The sequence below is a fragment of the Vulpes lagopus genome, chromosome 6, assembly GCF_018345385.1.
Source record: "Vulpes lagopus strain Blue_001 chromosome 6, ASM1834538v1, whole genome shotgun sequence".
NCBI classification, from domain to species: domain Eukaryota; kingdom Metazoa; phylum Chordata; class Mammalia; order Carnivora; family Canidae; genus Vulpes; species Vulpes lagopus.
The window spans coordinates 104,169,796-104,195,243 of record NC_054829.1 but is presented as its reverse complement, the minus strand read 5'-3'; the positions used below and the strand labels follow the sequence as shown (position 1 = coordinate 104,195,243).

The following is a 25,448-nucleotide window of genomic DNA, read 5'->3' as shown; positions in this document are numbered from 1 at the left end:
AACTCTCTCCTCAAATATTTTTAAGAGTTTGGGTAAACCTGAAATGTGCAATTTAGGACTATTTGAGCTGCAAATGTATTACTTTAAATAAATGTCTATTGTGATTTAAAGAGACCACAAAACCACAAATGCTTATTTTATTTGAACTACAGATGTTTTTCTAGCTAAGATGTAAATCTTATAGAGAAATGTGGGATAAGTATTATTGAGAAATTGCTATGAATAATGAATGTCATTACAGCTGTGATTTAAATTCTTTATTACTAAGTAGTTATCCATTTAACGTTGCATCTGAAATGTGCTTGGACTGTTGAATTTTAGGCTTATCTGGAGCAGGAAAGACCACAGTGAGCATGGCTTTAGAGGAGTACTTGGTTTGCCATGGTATCCCATGCTACACTTTGGATGGTGACAACATTCGTCAAGGTCTCAATAAAAATCTTGGCTTTAGTCCTGAAGACAGAGAAGAGAATGTTCGACGTATTGCAGAAGTTGCTAAGCTGTTTGCAGATGCCGGCTTAGTATGCATCACAAGTTTTATATCACCTTATACTCAGGTATGTGGCTTTTGTACTATTGCTGTTCTCATATCATTGACTGAGAATATGCTGTCAGGCAGAACAGTTTAAACACTGACATGTGCTTTGAAACTAAATTCTTCCTTTTTTTTTTTTTTTTTAAAGATTTTGTTTAGGGGATTCCCTGGGTGGCACAGCGGTTTGGCGCCTGCCTTTGGCCCAGGACGCGATCCTGGAGACCCGGGATCGACTCCCACGTCGGGCTCCCAGTGCATGGAGCCTGCTTCTCTCTCTGCCTTCTCTCTCTCTGTGTGACTATCATTTAAAAAAAAAAAAAAAAAAAAAAACACTTAAAAAAAAGATTTTGTTTATTCATTTGACAGGGAGAGAGAGAGCATGAGCAGAGAGAGAGGGAGAAGCAGGTTCCCAGTGGAGCAGGAAGCCCGATGCTGGACTCAATCCCAGGACCTTAGGATCATGACCTGAGCCAGAGGCAGGCACTTAACTGAGCCACCCAGGTTCCCTGAAGCTAAATTCAAATTGAAATAATTAGCTTATGACATTTCTGTGCTGTGACTTTCTAAGTAAATTCAGTTTTGATAAAACCTGCTATGACCCCCGCCCCCTCCAGAAGTATAACTGAACTTGTTGACCTCAAGCCAGTGGCCAAATTATTTCAGGCTTGACTATTCAATAGATATACAGTAAACACCCAACATGTGTTAGACACCAGGGAAAGTCTTAAGTTTCTTCACATATGCCTGACCATGGCTTCTTTACTCCCAGGTCTTCAGTCTCCTCTTTCATCACACCCTCCCTCTTATTTTAGTACCATTTCACTTTTTTGTATTTCTCTTTTAAAAAAATCATTGTATTTCTCACTGTGAGATTTTTGTCCCTGCCCAGAAGGCACTCTTCTCCTTGTCTGTTGACTCCTATTCATGCTTTGAGATTCAGGTTCGGTATCTCCTCCTGAGTACCTTCCCTTTGTCCCTTGGTCTTTGTGGGGTATCTGTCTTTGGTGCCCTTATTTTTGTACCTTAATGCATTATTTTATTATGAATACCAGTTCATTGGTTGGTGGTGCTAATAGTAGCAGCAATAATAGTAATAATAAAAATCATAGCAGCTAACATTTATTGAACAGCAACTATGTATATAAATTAACTCACTTAGTTCTCATCACCCAGTGAAGAAGGCAGAGGTGGAGCACCTGGGTGGCTCAGTCTGTTAAGTGTCTGACTCTTGGTTTCATCTTAGGTCATGGTTTCAAGGTCTTGAGATCAAGCCCCACTTGGGGCTCTGCACTTAGTGTGGCGTCTGCTAAAGATTCTTTTCCTCTCCCTCCCCCTCTGCTTCTACTCCCATTCACTCACTATCTCACAAATAAATAAAGTCTTTAAAAAAGGCAGAGGTTGGGGTGACAGGTATAAATTACTAAGGGTCTTATACTGTACATGGTAGAGCAAAGATATATACCCAGTGTCACTGGAATCCATGCTCTCACCACCCATCATGCTTTGTTACCTCTAAACTCCACTGGCTCCTCAAAGGCTGAAACTATGTCTTGTTTATCTTTGTAACCAAGTCCAGCTCCTGGAACACAGTAGATATTTAGTGTTTATTAAATCACAGCATAACTCAGATATGAAAGAACAGGTAAATTACTAGGTAGTTAAAGTCAGGGGCTTTGGGGCCAGAAATAATGGGTTGGAATCTCAACCCTGCCAGTTACTGTTATGACCTTGGCCAGTTGACTTAACCTTCAGAAGCTCAGATAATGCCTACGTCATAGGGTTTCTCTGCGGAAAATCATGCATTCAGAGCTCTTAGCACAGTGCCTGGTGTGATAAGTATTCAGTGAATATAATAAATAAAAGCATGGTTGTAATACTGTATATGAATTTGGATTGTTAGACTTTTTTAAAAGCAGCATCAAAGTACGAGTTGTAGGAGTTATAGGTAAGTATCACATGGAGTGTTATTATAAAAATTCACTTAATTGAACCATGGCAGGAGTCCTAAAAGGTCCTGTGAGGCCTACTTTTTATTTTCCTGAAATCCTGGGAAGAGTGTCAATATATCAGTTTAAAGTATACTAGATAATGAAGTGTATAAGAGAATAATAGTTGTTTTGAGTTCTTGAATCCTTGGATATGAACAGTGTTCATAGTAATATTGTAATTGATATTCTTGCACTTTCTGGGAATTTGTGCAACTTTGGAAGAGGAGAGAGTAACATGGGATTTGGAGAGCTGTCACCTGGGTCTCTAAAAGTATATGCTGATCTGTTTTTTGGTTCCCATATTTCCATAGTATCGAGCAAAATTTGTTGATCTCATCTCTAAAAGCACGAAGAATGAGGTTTGGACTATGCTTAGGACATGTCAAAATCTGTGATATTCGCATCAAACCACATAATATGGGATATGTATATTCTATGTCACCACTGAACTTGGCATCTTGGTTCTAAAAATAAACCCGATAGTTCCTAGCTAGTCTGGTGGGAATAGAGATGTGAACAGTTACAATATGTTGCAGCAGGTGATTAGGTAAATGTATGTGCTGTGGAAGAATCACAGAGGAGATGCTGCTTGAAATGAGTCCTAGAGAATGAATCAGAGCATACCAGTGAGACCAGAGGAAGAAAGCTGTTTCAACAGAGGAAACAGTACAGTGTTTGCAGCAGCATGGAAATGTGAGGGAGTTTGGTCTTTTGGGGAAACTGTTGGTAGTTTGTTATAACTGCCGTGTAGAATGAATTTGAGGGGAGATGAAGCTAGAGTAGTTGGCAGAGGTCTGATGATGAACCTTGGTTGCTCAGAACTTTGCCCCATAGAGGACTTAACAGTTTGAGATTGTATTACAGAATGCTGTCTCTGGGTTTGCATTTTAGTGAGGTTCTCTTTAAAGTCTGGAATAAGAGTGGTCTGGAGATAGGAGACTAGTGAGACTTTTGAATTCAAGCAGCAACAATGGGAATGGAAAAGATGGGGTGTATTTGAGGGCTCTTGAGCCTGTAGCATCAGTAGGACATGGTGGCTGATTGATTGCTGAATTTGGGGTGAACATAAAGGATGGTGCTTTCTGAATAGAAGATGGACTGATTTAGGTAGAAAATACAGCATGGGCAGGGAGGAGATGACTCTTTCATTTTAGGTAGATTAGGTTTGAAATCCTGGTGGCTATCTAAGTGGGTCATTGAACTCAAGAAAGCTGTGTAGAATTGAGATGGATTTCAGAATCATTAACTTTGTTAATTGAATCCTGGTTGAAGTTGAGCTTCATTTAAAAAGAACAGTTGGGGGACGCCTGGGTGGCTCAGCGGTTGAGCACCTCCCTTCAGCCCAGGGCGTGATCCTGGAGACCCGGGATTGAGTCCCACATTGGGCTCCCTGCATGGAGCCTGCTTCTCCCTCTGCCTATGTCTCTGCCTTCCTCTCTCTGTTCCTCATGAATAAATAAATAAAATCGTAAAAAATAAATAAAAAGGACAGTCAGAATCCATTAAGGTCACAACTTAATCATTCTGCTACATGCTATGGTTGTAAAGCTAATGAAAAGATATCACTATATCAGAATAAGAACTGTAACAAGTATACAGTGGGTTCTCTGGGAAGCCAGAGGAAGGAGGGCCCTCCGTCAGCCTGGGCATGCAGGCTGAGCTTCCTGGAGGACTTCACGGAGTCGTGCTGTGAGCAGCACATTGCTTTAGAGTCGCCTCCGCCGCCGGCCCCCCAGGTGCCCGGGCTGCCAGGGGCCCAGCACATTGCTCTAGGCAGAAGAGAGAAGTGTAGGCTTTCTGGCGGGGAGGGATGGCTAAGGCATAAGGCCCAAACAGCCTTGTAAACCAGGCAGGTATTAATTATTAATAGAACATCAAGTGCAAGACTGAGAGAATGGTGTGGCCAGGTATAGAAGGCCTGATGCCTCACACCAAGAAGTTTGGATTTTTTTTTTTCTTTTAAGAAGTTTGGATTTTACCCGGATGGTGGTGGAGAATCTCTGAGATGTTAGTGACGTGGTTGAATTTGCATCCTGTCATCAGGGGACAGTGTTAGAGTATGACTTTGAGTAGATCAAAGCTAGAAGCCAACAAACTTTTAAAAGGGTATAGCAGTTGACGAGAGGAAGAATGAGGTTGAACTAGGGAGCAGGGAAGAAATGCAAACTGGGTTGATATAATATTGAAAGGCAAAATCCAAAGGACTTTGTGACAATGCACAGAGAGTGAGGGTGTGGGGCAAAGGGAAGGAACCAGAACAACTCTTGGGATTCTGGGTAAATAGCGTTATCATCCTTGATTTGGGCAGTATGGATGGGATGCTAGCTTGGGGGAAAAAAGAATGAACTTAGTTGTGGACATATTAAGTTTGAGGTACCTGTGGGATCTCCCAAGTGGGCATATTTTGGAGGAAGTTTGAAACGTGTGTGTAATTTCAGGAAAATGGGCAGGGCTCAGGCTTAAGCGTTGGTGTATATGTTATAGTGGACATTGTGAAGGCTGCCAAGAAAAGTGCTCAAGGACTTAATGTGGGACTTCTTCAGTGGACTCCTAAAGAAGTGTGGGTGACACCAGTGTTGAAGGGATGTGAAAGTAGGAAGAGCCCAGGGGAGCCTGCATTAGGAATGACCAAGGAGTAGCGTCATCGGGATACGTTGGGTTCATAGTATGAGATGCAGTAGAAAGTCCTGTGATTTGAAGGCTGAAGAGTACCCACAATTAAGGGATTTTGGGTGATTTGTTAATTCACTTGTTTTTTGTGGATGAGTGACTTGTAGTTTGTTGCAGGGGATAAAGCAGGTGGAGAGGGCAGAGGCTGAAGATTTCAGATGGAGTAGGGATAATGGATTGAGCAAGGCCGGTCCATTAGAGAGAAGGGACTCTGGAATTGGAAGGGAGAAGTGGCAGGAGTGAGAGAGACAAAGGTTATTGGGCATATAGATACATTTATGTGGCAGAGAGGAGGTGGAGAGCATTCGTGCCTGGAGATTTTCTTTTTGAAATAGGAAAGATGAGAGTAGTGACAGTGGAAGGTAGGCATAGTTTGTCAGAGGGGCCAAAAGGAATGTGAATGCTAAAATGAACCAAGTGAGGATAGAATGGTGGGAGTTGCAGGGGCTGGCTTTGGAGACATTGGCACTACTTGTGTACAGAGTATGAATGTGGAGCTTATACTTGGGAATGGAAAGATGAGTGGATCTCAAGGGGGTACTTGGTTTTAGCTAAGACCAGAAAGAAGAGGTTGACTCAGATAGGAAACCGTACCAGAGGATAGGGTGGAGTGATGAAGGTGATGACCAGAGAGAGAGTGGTAGGGGGGTTAGGGGCAGGGCAGAAAAGTAAAGTTTTAGGAATGCTCGAGATGAGAAGTGGCCACAGGAGTTTGTATTTGGCAAGTGGATAAACCATCCTCAAGGTTCTGAATGAATTTCTTGGGAAGTGAAGTTGCTTTCAAGCCAGCTCAGGCTGAAGTTGAACATGTTATGAGAGAGAGGCTTGGTGACATCTCTGCTTCTTGGCTAGGCTTTGGCTTTGGTTCCTCATAAAATTTAGGTGAACGTTTTTGTGGGATATCTATTGTTTTCCCTCCTGGAATTCCCCAGTATCTTGGATTTTTGGAATAGTATACCTTTTAAAATTGTTATAGAGAATGGGTATGTTAATGTAATGATTTCCTGGATTTAATTTTTTTCAGTTTATAGATACATACATATATATTTTTAGATTTTTTAATTTGAGACAGCAAGTGCATGCACATGAGAGGAGGGAGGAGCAGAAGGAGAGAGAAATAATCCTCAAGCAGACTCCCTGCTGAGCATGGAGCATGACACTGGGCTAGATCCCAGGACTCTGAGATCATGACCTGAGTTGAAGTCTGAGGCTTAGCCGACTGGGTCCCAGGCAATACCTCAGTTTATATTTTAAAACATAAATTAAGTTTTGTGTAGTATTTATTTTCCATTGACTCAGCTGAAAAAGTACTTTTATTCATCCCTGATATTTCTAGTGCCTTTGATTCATATGAGCACTTTTTATGATGTTTCTGTATGTCTTTTTTCCAAGGATCGCAACAATGCAAGGCAAATTCATGAAGGTGCAAGTTTACCTTTTTTTGAAGTATTTGTTGATGCTCCTCTGCATGTTTGTGAACAGAGGGATGTCAAAGGACTCTACAAAAAAGCACGGGCTGGAGAAATTAAAGGTAAATATTACTGTTTTTCCTAATTTCTCTTTGCTTGCATTTTTAAAAAAAATATTTTACTTTTAAGTAATTTCTACACCCAACGTGGGGATCAAACTCAACCTGAAATCAAGAGCTCTGTGCTCTCCTTACCATATCTGAGACTGATGGTTTTTACTAAGAGATTAGGTGTATTCAAACAAGTTGGAACTCCTTAAGAAGAGAGGATGGGTCTTACTATACTCTTGTGTCTCTGAGGTCTACAAGTGCTACCTGGCACTGTGTATAAGTTGCGATTGTTGATCAGATTGGAATCCTACTCACAAGACAGAGTTTTAGAAGGTTGGGTCCTTAGGAACTGCTGGAAACCTATTTGGTGTAATTAGGTACCTATCATTACACTGGGTATCAATTGCTAGCTGCTGTCACTTCTGCTTTTTGTTCCCATGAAAATGAAGAAAATTCCAAAGCTAATGGGAAAAATGCCCAAATTACAAACATATCGAGAGCAAAGAGTGTCTTGTTTTTGTTTATATCATGGTGTTTGGAATGGTCCCTTAATCATTCTCTGTACAATTATTGAATTAGGTTGAATTAATATATTGCCGATTCCATCAAAATAGAGATACCTTGCTTTTTAGGTTTTATGGTTTGCTCCTAGAGTTTCAGCTGTGTAGAAGAACATTTGGGTGCAAGAGACATCATTCAGAACCTGTCTGCTGTGGCCTTTGATACCAATCATATTTTAGACATCCTTGGATATTAGTTCTGTTCTATTATTGTTAACAGAAGACATGCCAGCATTAAAAAAAAAAAAAATTAAGGATCAGTTACTTGGTCAGCACTGTGTAGGGGTCAATGATTTATACAGGTAACTTTGATGTCTTCCCAATAGGGAGTATGATAGTCTGGGACTATTACAGAAGCTCCTGGGGGCTCTGAGAATTCAAGATTTTGTCATTCAGCTTCTGGCCCTATGTAGGAAAAGGTGGAACACGAAGGACAATGCTTATTATTTTGGGCTTCTCTATATTTGGACCTGAGGACACGTTAGCAGTTGGGGCAAGTTCTACCTGCCATGGTGAAATCTAGTTACTTAGGCCAGGCTGACATCCAGTTGTGCCAGCATGGAGACTCAGTTTCAGCCATGAAGCCTGCACTTTCTTGACTCAACAGGTTGCCTGACTTGAATAATTGATGACATTGGAAGGGAAACCAGTTTAGCTCTGTATCATCTGTATCACCCTCTGTCTGTTGATGACCAGTTTTCACTTCAGTTTTTCATAATAGAGATTTGGCAAAGAGAAGCAAAGTGGTGTGTCTAGGATCCTGAAGTCTAAATCTTATTTTAATGTAGTTGGTTTTGTTGTTTTTGCAAGGATGGATTGATGAGGGAGGTAATTTCGTCTCTGGCTCTGGAGTAAGCTACTTATGAGTATCATTAGAGTTTGGCACAGCGTGAGGCCCAAAGCCTGATACCTGACACACACATGCTTGTTGGATAGTTTAGAAGAGGTAGTGGAAATGGATGTCAACATACATTGATCAATGCCTTCTCTTTCCAAGGTATGTATTTGGTGCTGGGATGCAAAGATGCAAAGATGAATAAGAACACATGCAGAATACCTGGAATCATGTATAATTTACATTATGTATTTGTATTTAGGAGTGTGTTTGTATTAGCTTAGTTTTCTCTGTTATTTTCCTGAGCATTTTAAAATTCCTCTGAGTAAGGGCACGTGAGTGGCTCAATTGGTTGTCTGATTCTTGGTTTAGGCTCAGGCTTTTATAGGCCTTTATGTGACATTTACTAAACTGTAAATGCACCCCTGTGTCAGCCATTCTAATGCTAGATTATTTTCATGATTACTACTGTAATAGTTATTATCTACCTAAATATAAATTTTTTTTTTTAAGATTTTACTTATTTATTCATGAGAGAGACAGAGAGAGGCAGAGACAGGCAGAGGGAGGAGAAGCAGGCTCCATGCAGAAGCCCGATGTGGGACTTGATCCCGGAACCCCAGGATCACATCCCGAGCCAAAGGCAGATGCTTAACTGTTGAGCCACCAGGCATCCCATTAATGTTGTTCTTAAGTATATGTTTATTATAATCACTTATAGGATAAATTAGCTAGGAAGATAATTCCAGGGCTAAATGCTAAAATGCTAATAAGCCAGGTCTTCTAACAGTGGTTTTCAAGCTTTGCTATGCATTAGCATTACGTGGGGGAACTTTTAAAAATCTGATGAAAAAAAATAAAAATAAAAATAAAAATAAAAATCTGATGACATGGCTGTACCAGTGAAATCAGAATCTCATGGGATGGGACCTGGTGATTCCATTGTATAGCTCCATTTGAGAATTGGAGCTTAAAAACTAGTGTTTTAGAGACACCTGAGTGGCTTGGTTAAATGTCCAACTCTTGATTTTGGCTCAGGTCATGATCTCAGGGTTGTAAGATCAAGCCTTGCATCAGGCTCTGCATTGGACATGGAGCCTGTTTAAGATTGTCTCTTTCTTGGGGATCCCTGGGTGGCTCAGCAGTTGGGCGCCTGCCTTTGGCCCAGGGCATGATTCTGGAGTCCTGGGATTGAGTCCCACTTCGGGCTCCCTGCATGGAGCCTGCTTCTCCCTCTGCCTGTGTCTTCTGCCTCTCTCTGTCTCTCTGTCTCTCTGTCTCTCATGAATGAATAAATAAAATCTTAAAAAAAAAAAAAAAAAAAGATTGTCTCCTTCTCTGTCTCCCTCTGCCCTTCCTCACACCAGGCACATGCTTTCTCTAAACAACAACAACAACAACAAAAACCCGAAACTAGTGTTTTGACCAGAATTATTTTTCCACAGCTATTTTATTGTGACTATTAAGAATATTGGTAATACAGAAATCTCCTTCTTGGACTCAGAACTTCATGTGATACTAAGAAATATGAAATAGAAAAAAATCAGTGGGCTGTAGACTATAGTATATATTTTATTTTATTTTTTAAAGATTTTATTTGTTTATTCATGAGAATACACAGGAGAGAGAGAGGCAGAGACACAGGCAGAGGGAGAAGCAGGCTCCATGTAGGGAGCCTGACGTGGGACTCGATCCTGGGTCCCCAGGATCAGGTCCTGGGCTGAAGGCAGTACTAAACCTCTGAGCCACCCGAGATGCCCTATAGTATATATTTTAGAACTCTTTTGGTGACTGTTCCTCTTAATAGTAATGATTTTAAATTAATGTTTACCATTCTACCTCAAGGTTGACCTGAGCACTCCTAGGCAGATAGGCCCTAAGTGACTTATGTATGGGGTAATACCAAGGGTGTAGGGTAGGAACAGGATATCTTCAGCTCAGCCTGTTCTTAGGAAACATCAAGCATTCTTTCTCTTCTTAGCAATTCCATGTTTAAAGGGAAAATCTAAATAGTGATTAATATCTAAACTAATTTTGTTTGGTTGTGAGTATATTTTGTGATATCATAGGATTACCTTCCTTAGCTAACAGTTTTGCTAAGACTAACAGTAGTTAATTTATCTTGCCTGAACACTTAATTCTGGTGGCAGAAGCAGCCTGCAGAGCTTCAATTTGCCTACAGATAATCCCTGTGATTATAATTTGGTGTCAGTTTTTGCATTGAGAGGAAGAGAACCTTGTTGAGTTTGGCTTATACCCAGGGTTTAGGTACCATATCCTTTAATCCTTTGGAGAAATTAAGATGCTCTGGATCCCTTGATATTAATTCCTTTTTTTTTTTTAAATTTTTTTTTATTTATTTATGATAGTCACACAGAGAGAGAGAGAGAGGCAGAGACATAGGCAGAGGGAGAAGCAGGCTCCATGCACTGGGAGCCTGATGTGGGATTCGATCCTGGGTCTCCAGGATCGCGCCCTGGGCCAAAGGCAGGCGCCAAACCGCTGCGCCACCCAGGGATCCCCCTTGATATTAATTCCTATTTCTCCAAGGCAGTTTAGGCATTTCCTTAGAAAAGAAAGAAGAATAGACAGGCCTTATTATTTGGATAGTCCATACTTGCAAGTTTTTCTACTCACTAAGTTTTTTAATTTTTATTTTTTAAGATTTTATTTATTCATGAGAGAGAGAGAGAGAGAGAGAGAGGCAGAGACACAGGCAGAGGGAGAAGCAGGCTCCGTGCAGGGAGCCTGACGTGGGACTCGATCTCGGGACTCCAGGATCACGCCCTGGACCGAAGGCTGTGCTAAACCGCTGAGCCACCCAGGCTGCCCAGTTTTTTAACCCCCATGTCAATACTCACAGTGCTTTGGCAGTCACTTGTAGACACATTCAGAGTGGCGAAAATTTTAGTCACTCCAAGTATGTGTTCCCAGCTGAGGTTGAACAAAGTGGCACTTAGCCTTTGTTTTTTAGGTTTCTTTTCTTTTTCTTTTTTTCTTTTTTTTTTTTTTTTTTTGTGTGTGTGTGTTTTAGCTTTCATACCACAAAGAATGATCAAAATATTTTGTGGTGACTGAGGCAGGAACCTAACCCAACGTTTCCCCTAGGAGCCAGTGATTTGGTGTTCATGCAATTCAATTGAAATGTGAATGAGAGTTGACAGTACATGTTTAAGGGAGAAATGAAAGTTTAATCAGAAATCTTATCCCCCCCCCACCCCCCACCCCCCCCCCAAAAAAAGAAAGCTTCTCTCAAGGAACACCGGGGTGGCTCAGCGGTTGAGCGTCTGCCTTCAGCCCAGGGACTGAAGTCCTGGGATCGAGTCCCGTACTGGGCTCCCTGCATGGAACCTGCTTCTCTCTCCACCTGTGTCTCTGTCTCTCTCTCTCTGTGTCTCTCATGAATAAATAAAATCTTTAAAAAAATAAAAAAAATCTTCTCCCAAGAAAGAAGTTTCAGTACTATAACCCTGTAACTCAGAAGGGGCAGCGTAAATACGAACTTCATTCTATTTAGCAGAGACTCACACTGAAGAGATAAACCCATTTTAATTTACACCTCCTCTATCATCTGGTACCTTTTGTAGGCTTCACTGGTATCGATTCTGAGTATGAAAAACCAGAGGCTCCTGAACTGGTGCTGAAGACAGACTCCTGTGATGTGAACGACTGTGTCCAGCAGGTGGTAGAACTTCTACAGGAACGGGTAAGAGAAGGTCCAAGAGGGAATCATCAGATTAAATACATCCGTCTTAAACCTTCCCCTGCCAAAAAAACAGGTGGTGGTAATATGGAGTACCGTTTGTATTTCAAAGTCTTTATGGTGCTGACAGTTTTCTAAGCATGTATGTCCCTGTGTTAGTTGTGGGGGCGCCAGTGTATACAATATAAGAAATATCCTGGTCAACGTAAACCGTAGGAAGTTTGAAAGCCAGATACTCTTTTATTTATTTATCAGTAATTTTACCGCACAAACATCTAATATATTCAATTTTGATTATTCAGCTCTTCAACTTGATATTATTGTATTTTTTTTTTAATTTGAGGTACATAATGTAGTAATGTAGTTAACTTTTCCTAGACTTTTAGAGAGTGCCCAGATGTGTAACTTGTGCAGCATGATGATATCCTTATGGTTGAGTTTTAGGGAGGCAAAGTTTGAAGACCTAAAGATCTTTCTCTGGTTCCGGAGCATTTGGAAGTGTAAAGAGGCTTCTCAAGCACACAGGGCTTCTAGGAGGTACATGATTCTCAGAGTTTAGTCCAGTTCAGTTTTTAGAAATTCTTCTTCTTTCCTTCCCTGCTTCTATCTTCATACTCTCCTGGTCCCAACAGAGGGTCACGTAGTTTACTTAGTTGGGAAGGATCAGGTCTTTGTATGGGTGTCAGTAGTTACTCCTCCTTCTCCTAGTCAGGATGTCCTTACCTTTGCTGCCTAGTGCTGTGCAGGGACTCCTGACATAGTGGTATACAGACAGCAATGCCTCATTGTGCCCCATTCTGTCCTAACTGTGGCCAATGGCATCTGAACATTCTCTTGATTTTTAAAATTGTATTACCATAAACCTCTTTCCTCTAGTATCTCTTACTGGATATATTAGACATATAACTTAAAAAAATTACCTATGTCTAAATATATTATAAGTGGTTAGCCTTAGAAATTTTTCATATTATAAATGTGATAATTAACGTGGGACCCGCCTTCCTAATATAGTTCCCTTATCTAAACATTTTAGTTGAATAAATGAAATAATGCATAATGGTACTGCTCTGATGTTTTTCTTTATACACACCGCTGTACTGTTTGCAGGTTCATGAGACCCCATCCTGTGAGGTTTTATGCTTTGTCTCTCTGCTGTCTGGGTTTCCTGTTAACTAGCTTCTGAGCTCTGGTGCTGGTCCTGCTGCTGTGTCTTTGGCTTCCCTCTCTTCAGTATCCATTCTTACAGCATCAGCAATCAGACGTCTATCAAAAGCCCACTATTATAGTTTGTCACAGTCCGAGGCACTAACAATACAAAGATTAACCAGCTGTGTCTCTGTCCTTGAGGGATTTATATACCAGGTGATGAAAATTGGAATGAACATTCATCTGCTAGAAGGTGCATTAGAAACATGATTTCAGCATGTGCATAGTACTCTGGGATGCACAGTGGAGTGAGTTGAGAAAGATTTGATATAAAACCTTTCTAATTGGTTTGCTCATTTTTTTTTTTTAAGATTTAATTTATTTGGGGGAGAAGAACAGAGGGAGAGGGACAAGCAGACTCATAGAGCGCAGAGCCTGATGCAGGGCCTGAGGTCACAACTCAAGGTGAAATCAAGAGTCATGTGTCCAATTGACTGAGCCACCGAGGGGCCCCTTTTTTGATTTTTGCTGGGCATAGTATTTTGGGTAGACAGGTTCTTTTTTTTTTTTTTTCCCCTTTTAATTCTTTAAAGATGATGCTCCATGGTTCTCTGTTTTGCAGTATTTCTGATGAGAAGTCTGATGCAGTTCTTTTCTTGGCTCCTCTCCTTGTAATGTTTCTTTTTGTTTCTGCCTCAATTCAAGATTTTCTCTTATTCCTTAGATTTTAGCAGTTTTATTTTTATTTTTTTAAAGCTGAGGTGTTTTTTTTTTACTTTTCTTTTTTTAAAGATTTTATTTATGCATGAGAGACAAGAGAGTGAGAGAAAGTGGCAGAGACACAGGCAGAGGGAGAAGCAGGCTCCATGCAGGGAGCCCGATGTGGGACTTGATCCCGGGTCTCCAGGATCCCACCCTGGGCTGAAGGCAGCACTAAACCACTGAGCCACCAGGGCTGCCCAATTTTAGCAGTTTTAGTATGTTGTGTCTAGGTCTTGCAGTATTTTTAGTTTTTTTTCTTTCAGTTTAGAGTTCCTTGGCTTTCTTGTTCTTTTATTTATCAATGTTAGAAAGCTATACAGATTTTTATTTTCTGCTAGTTTGGGTTATCTAGTTTTCATGTCTAATCAGTGATTTGTAAGTGTTTTATAGAACATCAGGAAAATACACATAGATACTTTATACCGTGTCTTCTTTATCCATTCATCTATCAGTGGACATCTGGGCTCTTTCTATAGTTTGGCTATTGTGAACATTGCTGCTATAAACATTGGAGTACACGTGCCCCTTTGGATCACCTCATTTGTATCTTTGTGGTACATACCCAGTAGTCCAATTGCTAGGTCATAGGGTAGCTCTATTTTCAACTTTTTAAAAAAGATTTTATTTATTTATTTATTTATTTATTTATTTATTTATTTATTTATTTATTATTTATTTTGAGAGAGAGCGAGCAAGAGAGATGGTGTGGGTTTATTTTTAAGGATTTTACTGATTTATTCATGAGTGGGGTAGGAACAGAGGGAAAGGGAGAAGCAGGCTTCCTGTTAAGGAGGGAACCTGATATGGTGCTTGATCCCAGGACCCCAAGATTAGGACCTGATCCAAAGGTAGATGCCCAACAGTCTTAGCCACCCAATTGCCCCTATTTTAAACTTTTTGAGGAGCCTCCATTCTGTTCTCCAGAGTGGCTACACCAGTTTACATTCCCACCCATAGTGTATGAGGGTTCCCCTTCCTCTGCATCCTCGCCAACATCTCTTGTTGACATGTTAATTTTTGCCAATCTGACAGCTGTGAGGTGGTATCTCATTGTGGTTTTGATTTGTATTTCCCTGATGATGAATGACATGGAGCATCTTTTCACTGTCATAGTATGTATGTATGTATGTATGTATGTATTTATTTATTTATTTATTTATTTATATTTTGGTGCCGTTGCCTTCATCTCTGTGACTTTAATTAAAGCTTTTCTTCTAATATCCCCTAATTACTGATTTACAAATTGCTTTTTAAAAGAGATGTTATGCTATATTATGCCTGCTAGATAATCTGATAATTGGACTGTTTCATTCAAGGTTTGAAAAAGGGATAGATAAAAAAATTAACATTTACTGAATACTTACTCTAAGGGTCCTGTAATGTAGGGCACTGTCTTTTAAAATATTTGTTTTGATTGTTAGAATCTGAGGGCCAGTGGCCTTTCTCCTAGTTTAGCTTCTAACCACTTCTCACTTGAATTGCTGTGACAGCTTCCAAGTGGTCTTTGTGCTGAGTACTTTTATATATGTTTTCTATCATTCCCAAGATAATTAAATAACTTGCTCATGGATGTTCTGGATTCTACACCTACTATTCCAGTGTATGATTTCCTAAGATTCATTTCCATATGCCTCTGGCTTTTACTTTCAACAGCCTTGTCGTTGTACCTAAAGTGCAATGTAATTAAATCTACAACCAGAAAGGTGTTCTGCTTATATTAAAGATGGAGAAATTTTCTTTTGAAAAATTATTTATTTTTATTCTAAAGCTTGGTGGTAACAGAAGAAATGCAAATGGCTCCTTAATGCAATTGCCTTTTTAAAATTTTTTATTTTTTTGAGAGATAGAAAAGAGGGGCAGAGATGGAGAGAGGGAATCTCAAGCAGACTCCATGCCCAGCACGTAGCCTGACATGGAGCTTGATCACATAACCCTGAGATCATGACCTGAGCCCAAGTCAAGTCAGATGTTTAACCATCTGAACCACCCAGGTGCCCCTTGTTTTTTCTCCTCTCCTCTCCTCTCCTCTCCTCTCCTCCCCTCCCCTCCCCTCCCCTCCCCTCTCTCTCCTCCTGCTCCTCTACCTCTTCCTCCTCCTTTTCTTTTTGTTTAGAGAGAAAAGAGGAGCAGAATGCAGTTGCTTTCTTTTGGTGCCACTGTCCTTTGGGGAAAAGATATGGCTTCACTTCCTATTGAAAGTATGTATTTCTGTGTTTTACTTGGTTGATTCTGTTAATTTAGTGCCTACATGCTAGGTACTGTTGTAAAACACTGAGGACATGGCAGTGAATTAAACAGTAAAAATTCCTGCCTCATGGACCTTAATTTTTGGTCCTTATCACCTTTATTTACAGTTATAGACTAGACTGACAGTGTAAATATCTTCATTTTTTTTCTTTTATAGCATGGTATGGAATTTAAGAATAGAGTCAAAGGAAGAAATACATACACAAGTGACTATTTCTGTTCTGGCGTTGATTCTCCTTCAATCATTTGTTTTTGCTTTTGTTTTTTTCAAAGATTTAATTTATTCATGAGAGAGAGAGAGAGAGACACAAGCAGAGGGAGAAACAGGCTCCTTGAGGGGAGTCCAATGTAGGACTCGATCCTGGATTCCATGATCACACCCTGAGCCAAAGGCAGATCCTCAAATGCTGAGCCACCCAGGCATCCCCTCCTTCAGTCGTTTTTCTTACAAAGTCGAATCTCAAATGAGCATTAGGGCATGTCGGTAAGCCAGTGAATACCTGACATTCAGCTCAGAGTTGATGGTTAGTTGGCAATACAAGGAGTCCATTTGCCTGCTGCAACCTGATCGCAAGGGAACTCAGTGTGGTGTGTACCTTCCAAAGCAAACTATCCCTGGTGATGCAGGGGTGGCACATGCAGTGCAACTTTTGTCATCACAGAGGTTTCTGTAAGGTTTTCTAAAAATGGGTTATGTGAGGTCACAGAGTAGAGCTAATTTCATAAATCTAGATTGCGAGGTGAAGGGGCTGACATTCCTAGGGCAGGGGTCAAAGTGAGGAGTGAGGATATAAAGATTAGAGGTTCTGCACTAATCATCATTATGTCTAAGAATATAATTGTGTTCACTAGAAGGGAATGTTTTGTGAAGAGATGGAAACCAGCAAGAATTCCTGCAGAGGCAAGGCCTTTTAGTAGTTACATTGGTAGCACAGTAATGTGTTAAAACTCAGAGTAGTAGTTATAATTATCCTCCTTTTACCAATGGGAGACGATTCAGAGAGGTGAAGTTGTCTGTCCCAGGACAGTGCTGTTGAGGGGGCAGAGTGGGATTTGAACATGGTCTGCTAGATGCTGCAACCCACACTTTTCTACGCTGCCTTTCCTTATACCTAGATTCTTTCCATTTCCAGTTTGTTTCTGAAATATGCCTTTCCTGTGGCTCTCTTTCACGTTCCTTGACCATTTTTTCCTAAATGACATTGGGTTGAGAGCTTGAGAGTATTGGGTCTTAGAAGGAACTGATGTTTTTAGAATACTTTTCTTTCTTTCTTTCTTTCTTTCTTTCTTTCTTTCTTTCTTTCTTCTTTCTTTCTTTCCCTCCCTTTCTCTCTCTTTCTTTTTCTTTTCTTTCCTTTTCTTTTCTTTTCTTTTTTTTCTTTTCTTTTCTTTCTTCTTTCCTTTCCTTTCCTTTCCTTTCCTTTCCTTTCCTTTCTTTTTCCTTTCCTTTTTCCTTTCCTTTTTCTCCTTTCCTTTTTCTCCTTTCCTTTCCTTTCCTTTCCATGAGACGCGCACACACACAGTGAAAGACAGACATAGGCGGAGAGAGAAGCAGGCTCCCTGCGGAGAGCCTGATGGAGGACTTGATCCCAGGTCCCCGGGATCACAACCTGACCCAGAGGCAGATGCTAATCACTGAGCTACCCAGGCATCCCCAGAATATTTTCAAAGTACTTCAGAGCAGTTCAGAGGCGGCACTGTCTGTATTGGAAGGAATACTGACTTATAAAGTTGTAAACTGCCCATGCCTGTCACCAGTTAGTGTGAAAGGTTCGTTCTAGGTAGTGTGAAGTAGGAAATGATTGTCAGTTACCTAATTTACCTTGTAAAGCTGGGGTACCTCATGCCAGCTGAATTAATTTACTTAGGTCCTGAAACCTAAATCTAAATGGTAAATGAGGGACACTTGGGTGACTCGGCCATTGAGCATCTGCCTTTGCCTCAGGGCATGATCCTGGGGTCCTGGAATCGAGTCTCGCCTCAGGCTCCCCATAGGGAGCCTGCTTCTCCGTCTGCCTATGTCTCTGCCTCTTTCTGTGTGTCTCTCATGAATAAATAAATACAAAAAAAAAAAAAAGAAATGGCAAAGGTATTAAAAAAATAAATGGTAAATGAGTGCCTTGGGTTATTAAACCATATAAAACAAAATCTTATTTCTAAAATAATAAAGGTAAGTACGTTTTATTTCCTCTTACAGGCTCCATTTGTTAGACTTTTGAGGGTTTTTTTTTTTTTTTCCCTCCTCATACTCAACTAATTGACACTAACTGGGTGTTCAACAATTTGATTACGTTCTGACAGTAACTGTCCACAGTTAGCTCAGAAACTGCAGGTTAAAAAAAAAAAAAGAAACTGCAGGTTAAGGGTTCAGTCTCATAAGAGTGCCGCTACTTCAGATGTCAGCTATAAATTGGGTGCCCAGATACCTAATGGCTGACTGCACATTCAGGGGTTACCCAGACCCCCCCCCACCCCACCCCCCACCCCGGTTCAGTAATTTGACTCACAGAAGTCACAAAAGCACTTTACTTACCATTACCATTACCAGTTTATTATAAAGGATGTGACTCTGGAACAGCCAAATGGAAGAGGCATATGGGACAAGGTATGGGGCAGGGAGAGAGCCATGGTGCTTCTACACACTCTGTGGGCATGCTGTCACTAACTCAGTGTGTCTCTGAATCTGTCCTTTAGGGGTTTTTATGGAGGTTCCATCAGCCTCTACCCCAGCTCAGTTCTGAGGATGGAGTTGAAAGTTCCAACCTTCTAATCTAAGTATGGCATGGTCTTTCTTGAGGACCACCTTAGCCTGGAGCCATCACGTTTTCGTACCAAACACACTCTTAACCAATCAGGAGGTTCCAAGGGTTTTAAGAGCTCTGTGCCTGGAACTAGAGACAAAGACTAAATATATATTTCTCATTGTAATATGTGGAAAATTTTTTATTGGAGCAGAGAGGGCAGCATGTTTTGGGGCTTTCTAGAGAATGCAGATGTTTGAGAAGGGCTTGTCCATAAGAGCAAAGGATTTTTTCTATCTGATGCTTGGTATTACTTAGGAGAGACCCTCCTAAAATGAATTATACCAGGTATTGTTTCTTTAACGTTCTTTACTCTGAGATAATGGCCCTGGCTTCATTGTCCAAGAAAAACATGTTTTTAATGTTCTGTACAAAGGATATTTTAGGATGATAGGTATTTTGGTTAGTGTAATATTATGTATCCTCAGTCATCTCTGGATTGTTTTATTTCTCTTTTGATCTGGCCTGTGTAATGTAATTGGGGCAAAGAAAAATGTTCATTTATATAAATACTTAATTTCTCAGTGCTTGGTCAGAGCATCTTTATTTTCTTAATGTGCTTCATTTGGGCATATTTTATTCAAGAAAATAGAAGACACTGAAAAATACAGAGGATTTTTGGATTCAAGTTTTTCCCCTAACCCCTGGATAGTCACTAGATGGCCTGCTAGTATTGCATTTTAACTTGGTGTGTTATGACATAAAGACGTAGGCTTCTTGCTGCTGGTTTTAATCTAAAGTGATATTTTAAATACTGTTTTTAAGTCTACTAGATTTACTAGTGCTATAAATTATTTAAAGGTTTGTCTTTTTATGAAATGGTGGTTTAGTGCTCTAAATGGAGTTTATACTGCACATAAAAACCTGACTTCGCAGCTCAGTTTTAAAGTGTTGCCAGAATGTCGTTTGGTGTTCATGCTTTGGATGCATGTAGTTTAGATAATAGGAATTTAATAGTTACATAAAATATGAATGAGCTCTAGCCTTCAAATCTGTTGAGCAGATTTGGCTCAAGAAAAAAGTACAGAAAATACTTAATGGCAAAACTTAGAATGTGGAATCACTATGTTTATTAACATGTTCACAGTTCTTTAGGAAGATTTGAAAGAGAAGACAAGAATAGTACTATTTTCAGGTAGTGAATGTTCTGTTGGTCCAGATAAAAACCTAACAACTGTCCTTTTGAACAAAGATTACAGATACAGTATATGTTAGCTTTTAGATTGTGTTGAGTCAAGCAAAAAAAGTTTTAAGAACCCATGTAACATTTAGAATTAATTTACTATTTATACATTCATAATAAATATTTCTAGGCCTACGTGATTTATAGCATGTGAAATGTTTACTGACCCCCCCCGCCCACCGCCCCGACCCAGGAGCCCCCCTTGTATTCTCTTTACCCATAAATGCTAGGTGATTGTAGTGCTACCAACATTGGTGGGTGAGGGGTTTAGGTATATAAACACTTGCTTTTGGCCTGGTTTGTGGTCTGTTTTTGTTTTAAAGGAAATGCTATGAAATAAAAGGTCTTATATGTACAAGTTGAAGAAGAACACTTTGTTTTCTAATAGCTGACTGTGTCTCTGGAAATCTTAATGAATCCCAAATAAAATGGACAGCTCATGTGGCAGGGACTTCACATTATGTTGTCCAGATATCTTGTTTTACTTTGAGGTGGTTTTGCTCCTTTTAGATGTTTAATAGTGGTTTTGGAAACTGAGAAGATTTGTCAGTAGAATGTGCTAGAAATTGGGTGTGTCTATGTTTAAAAATTATGTATTCCTGATAGAGAGTTCTCTTCTCTTTACACATAGAATCTATATAGAACTCGCTTCCTTTGAGCAAATATTCCATGTTCCTTTCAATTCCTGCTGTTAGGTTTGTGCTAATGAAAAAATATTCACTTGATGTAATTTTTTTTTTTAGATGAGAAAAACAGTAGCAACCTCTTGAACTTTTGTATTACTTCAGTTAGGCATCAGAAGAATTTATATTTAAGTTGTGAAGCTAAGATTCATTTAAAAATCTTGCTAGAAAAAAAAAATCTTGCTAGATGTGAATTTTGAAAAGGGAACAGTTGTGTGTAATGTTTAATAATGAAAAAAATTATTTTGACTCAAGAAAATAATTCCCCCTTTCTTGAAAGGAAAATGATTATAGCTTCTATGTTCATGCGTATAAAGCAGAACATTAACTAAATATGTATTTATCCCAAATGTATTCATGGACATACGAGTGCACAAAACATTGAAAAAATGATTTAGTTGAGCTGATAGTATAGATATTACTCTTTCATGTTCCAGCTAGTTCTCTTGGAGACATATAGATTTGCTCACAAGTTATTTGTGTATTTGTTTTCTTAGGATATGGTTGGAGAGAAAAGATGTATAGAAATACTGTTCTCAATTCTTACTTTGAACATCTTTTCAGAGGGAGTAGATTGACATGCGTAGGTGTACCCTCCAGTGTGGTTGTGGAGAGGAGAGATTCCAGGGTGGAGATGAGGAGCATGGACCCAGCCACATGCCTAGAGCATCACAGTGGGCAGTGGGCACTGCTGCTGTTAGTAATTGTAAGCTGAATCTAGTGATGCTGGCTTAGGAAACCAGCTAAAAAATGCCCTGTTGCATCCAACAAAGATTAGGAGACTCGTCTGTTGGATGCTCTCCTCTGGCCCTCCAAAACTGTTGACAGTTATCAGCAGTAAATGAAATGGAAGAGAATAGTCAATCCCTACAACGTAAAAAAGATCTCCTATCCTTAAAATAATGTAGGCTTCAGAGATGGCAAAGAAAACTTTATATGGAATGGTTGGTGTCAGTGAAATTCTCTTCTCTGGAGTCCCTATGTCATTTGTTGCATTACTGGATTCTGGGTTTTTGAAGTTCTAAGGGGTCCAATGTGGTGGAAATGGAGGTTTTCAATTTATTCATTGTAATGTGGTTTGGAAAAGTTTGAGAATTGCTCACTTAACCTTTTTAGAAATGTTAAGGCCTAATTGAAATGTTGAGTATCTTTTACTTTTTGTCTAGAACTTTATCAACACATAAAGATCACCTACCAACAACCTTGGGAATTGTGAATGTTTAATAAAATCATGAAGATTAACTAAGGACAATTTGTGTGACAATGTTTCATATCTTAGTTTTCATGAGAGAAGCAGTAACAGTTATTTTTTATTTTTTTGGAGGAGACTAATATTGGAACCTCAGTTGGAATCCCAGTTCTAACATTTATCAATTAACTGGGTGACCTTGGAAAAAATACCTAATTTCTCTGGCTTCAGTTCTTTTGTTTGTACAAGAAGTAATAGTGCCTGTCTTAGAATTGTACTGAGGATTCTCTGAGTTAACATGCATAGAGTGTTCAGAACAGCTCCTGGAATATAGCAACCACACTATTATTTATTGTGTGTTAAGTGTATTGGAAGACAGAATAGCAGAGATTCAGGGCCAGTTATTAACCTCTTCTGAGCCTCAATTTCCAAATCTGTTCAAGGATAAGATTTCTATCTTCCTAGGTAGGATTGTATAAAGATTAGGGGATCCCTGGGTGGCTCAGCAGTGTAGTGCCTGCCTTTGGCCCAGGGCGTGATCCTGCAGTCCTGGGATGGAGTCCCACATCGGACTCCTTGCATGGAGCCTGTTTCTCCCTCTGCCTGTGTCTCTGCCTGTCTCTCTCTCTCTCTCTCTCTCTCTCTCTGTCTCTCATGAATAAATAAAAAAAATCTTAAAAAGAACCCCAACAGGATTGTATAAAGATTAATGAATTCATTCCTATGAAGCCCTTGGGACAGTGCTGATATTGTAATAAGCGTCCAGCTAACATTAGTCCCTGCAGTTCAGGTATTTTGAGTTACCAAATTTCACAACAGACCTGTAACATATGTGCATATATGTCTCTTTGGGACACCTGAGAAGGAGATCAGTTCAGAGGTCTTTGGTAACCTGCTTAGGAGTGCAGTGGTAGAATTTGAACTCAGATCTTAGGTGTAAACGTCAGAAATAACTAACCTGTAGACCCCTGTTAATTTCTCTTGCCTCCTTTTGGCTTTGAAGATGTGTCTCTAATGTTTTGTGATTAATGTATTTAATTTTAAGTCTGTTTTGTGAAACTATATTATACTCTTCCTCATGAAAATCCTAACAAATGCCTGACTTTTTGTGTAATTTAAAATTATCGTTGATTCCTAGTGTGGAGGATTTTAGTTCTTTATTTTGCAGCTGGAAAAATGGGTATGTCTCAAGACATCTTTGAGAGCTTTACATATCCAAGAAGCTAATTGAACAGATAGAGTGCGTGCAGTTCTCTTAATGCATGTCATATTGTTCTTGTAGGAAAAGTTGATTCTGAATTTTTATTTTCTAGTTGGTGAAATAATAGGTTTTGTACAGATTCCTGAAATGACCAATGCCCTGTAATGGGAAGGGAATATATAAAAATGACAATGATAACCATATGTGCGATGATTTGTTTTTCTCAACTCCAAATTCTCTTTACTGCTATTTTATAATTTAAATGTATTAATAATTCCTGGAATTATTGCTTGTTATTGCACAGAATGGAATAGATTAAGCTATTTCTTTTGCTAGAATATAAGAAGAGTATTTTTTTTCCTTCCAATTTGATTGAGATAAAGTTGACATACAGAGAAAACAAGGGACTTTTCTATATGTGATTTCCTCTTCAGGTACACTGTGAAATCAAGTATCATGTATAAATTGTTGATGTATATTTACCGCTTCTTTGACCCCACTGGTAAAATTTGAGACATGCCCTCTTTAGCTTGGCATTATTAGAAATATGCTTTAGGGTGCCTGGGTGGTTCAGTTGGTTAAGTATCTGACTCTTGATTTCAGCTCATCTGGGATCGAGCCCTCCTTGGGCTCCATGCTGAACGGGGGGTCTGCTTGGGATTCTCTCTTTCCCTCTTCCACCACCTCCTACTCCCATGTTCACGCTCTTGCTCTCAAAAAAAAAAAAATCTGCCTCATTAATACAAGGTTGTATAGTATTTATATCTACAGAGAAAAGAGGCAGCTGGTAGAAGGTGTCTTTCTTTCCTTCATCATTGTCTTCAGTGCCCTCATGTAGTATTTGCCCTGTGAATACAACGAATAGCCTTCAGCTGTGGGTACCTGCTGGACGCTTCATTGGTAGAAGGCCTGGAAGGTATATGAAGTGCCCTGTGTGGTGCATGGTTTGTTTTAGGCACTCATTTTTCCACTTTCCTCCTCCTGTGAGCAGTGGGATGCTCAAGGGACAGAGGGGCCCCCAGAAAGTACCCTTCGTATCTGCATACCAGGAACAATGAGTTAAACTTGGTACTGTAGCAAGCTGTCTGCCCACTTGCCTTTCTTTTCTCTACTCCTTTTTCTTTCTTTCTTTCTTTCTTTCTTTCTTTCTTTCTTTCTTTCTTTCTTTCTTTCTTTCTTTCTTTCTATTTCTTTCTTTCTTTCTTCTTTCTTCTCTTTCTTCTCTTTCTTTTTTCTCTTCCTTCCTTTCTTTTCTTTCTTTCTTCTTCCCTCCCTCCCTGTATTTAAATTTTATTAGTTATTTTCTCCTTTCCTTCATGTTTACTCTCTTTATTCTTGCGTTATCATGAGAAAGATCAGAGGCCTTGAATTACCAGTACGAGCAGACTGATTCTGACACATGATTTAGCTGATATTGAACTGCATCTCTTTTGTCCAATTTTGGAAGGAGAAATGTGAGAGAATAAATCTTCCTAGATTTTTCAGGACCCACAGGGGCTGCTTGAGTAGTGACATCAGGCCTTTCATGAGATCATCTAGCTTTGATACACATACCTGACTGCTTTTTTTCTCTACTGAAGATATTAATGTAAGCCCAGATATAAGTTGGAAGTTTCTTCCCACAGTTAATGGTCAGGAAAGTAGCAGGGTATGTCTTAAAAAATCTGATTCTTCCATTGATACTTACTTTGAATTACTTTTGTTGTTTGCATTTTTTTTAATGGACTATTTTTTAGAGCAGTTTTAGGTTCGGGCAAAACTGAGTGGAAGGTAGCGTGAGTTCCCATTTACCCCTGTTCCCCTCCCGCACAGGCATAGCCTATCCTATCAACACCCCTCACCAGAGTGGTACAGTTGCTACGGTTGATGCACCTACTCTGATACATTGTCACAAATTCATAGTTTCCAGTTGTACTTCTCTAGGTTTTGACAGATGTGTAATGACACTTTTGTTACAGTATCATAATTTCATTGCTCTAAAAATTCCCTCTTCTTTGGTGTTCACCTCCCCTCTGCATCCCCCTGGCCTGTAACTACTGGCAACACTGATGTTTTCACCGTCTCCATAGTTTTTCCTTTTCCAGAATGTTATATAGTTGGGATCACACAGTATGGAGCCTTTTCAGCTAGGCTTCTGGTACTTAGTAATATGCATTTAAGGTTCTTCCGTGTCTTTTCATTGTCTGGATGTACCAGTTTATCCATTCACCTACTGAAGGACGTCTTCACCCACATTTGGTGTTTCCAAGTCTTGGCAATTATGAATAAGGCTGCTATAAATGTCTGTGCAGGTTTTTGCATGGATATAGGTTTCAGCTCATTTGGATAAATACCAAGGAGCACAATTGCTGAATCGTATGGTAAGAGCATGATTAGTTTTGTAAGAAACTGCCAAATTGATTTCCAAAATGTTTATACTATTTGCA

General features: G+C 39.7%; 1 protein-coding gene across 3 annotated transcripts in view; it reads left to right on the top strand.

Moving 5' to 3' along the window:
* PAPSS1 (3'-phosphoadenosine 5'-phosphosulfate synthase 1) overlaps positions 1–25,448 on the top strand; it is a 185,037-nt gene that overhangs the window by 107,971 nt on the left and 51,618 nt on the right. For all 3 annotated transcript variants that reach the window (XM_041760016.1, XM_041760015.1, XM_041760014.1), the window contains 3 exons: positions 322–557; positions 6,586–6,724; positions 11,695–11,813. In XM_041760016.1, the coding sequence (XP_041615950.1) occupies positions 322–557; positions 6,586–6,724; positions 11,695–11,813 (494 nt within the window). The remainder of the gene's footprint in view (positions 1–321; positions 558–6,585; positions 6,725–11,694; positions 11,814–25,448) is intronic.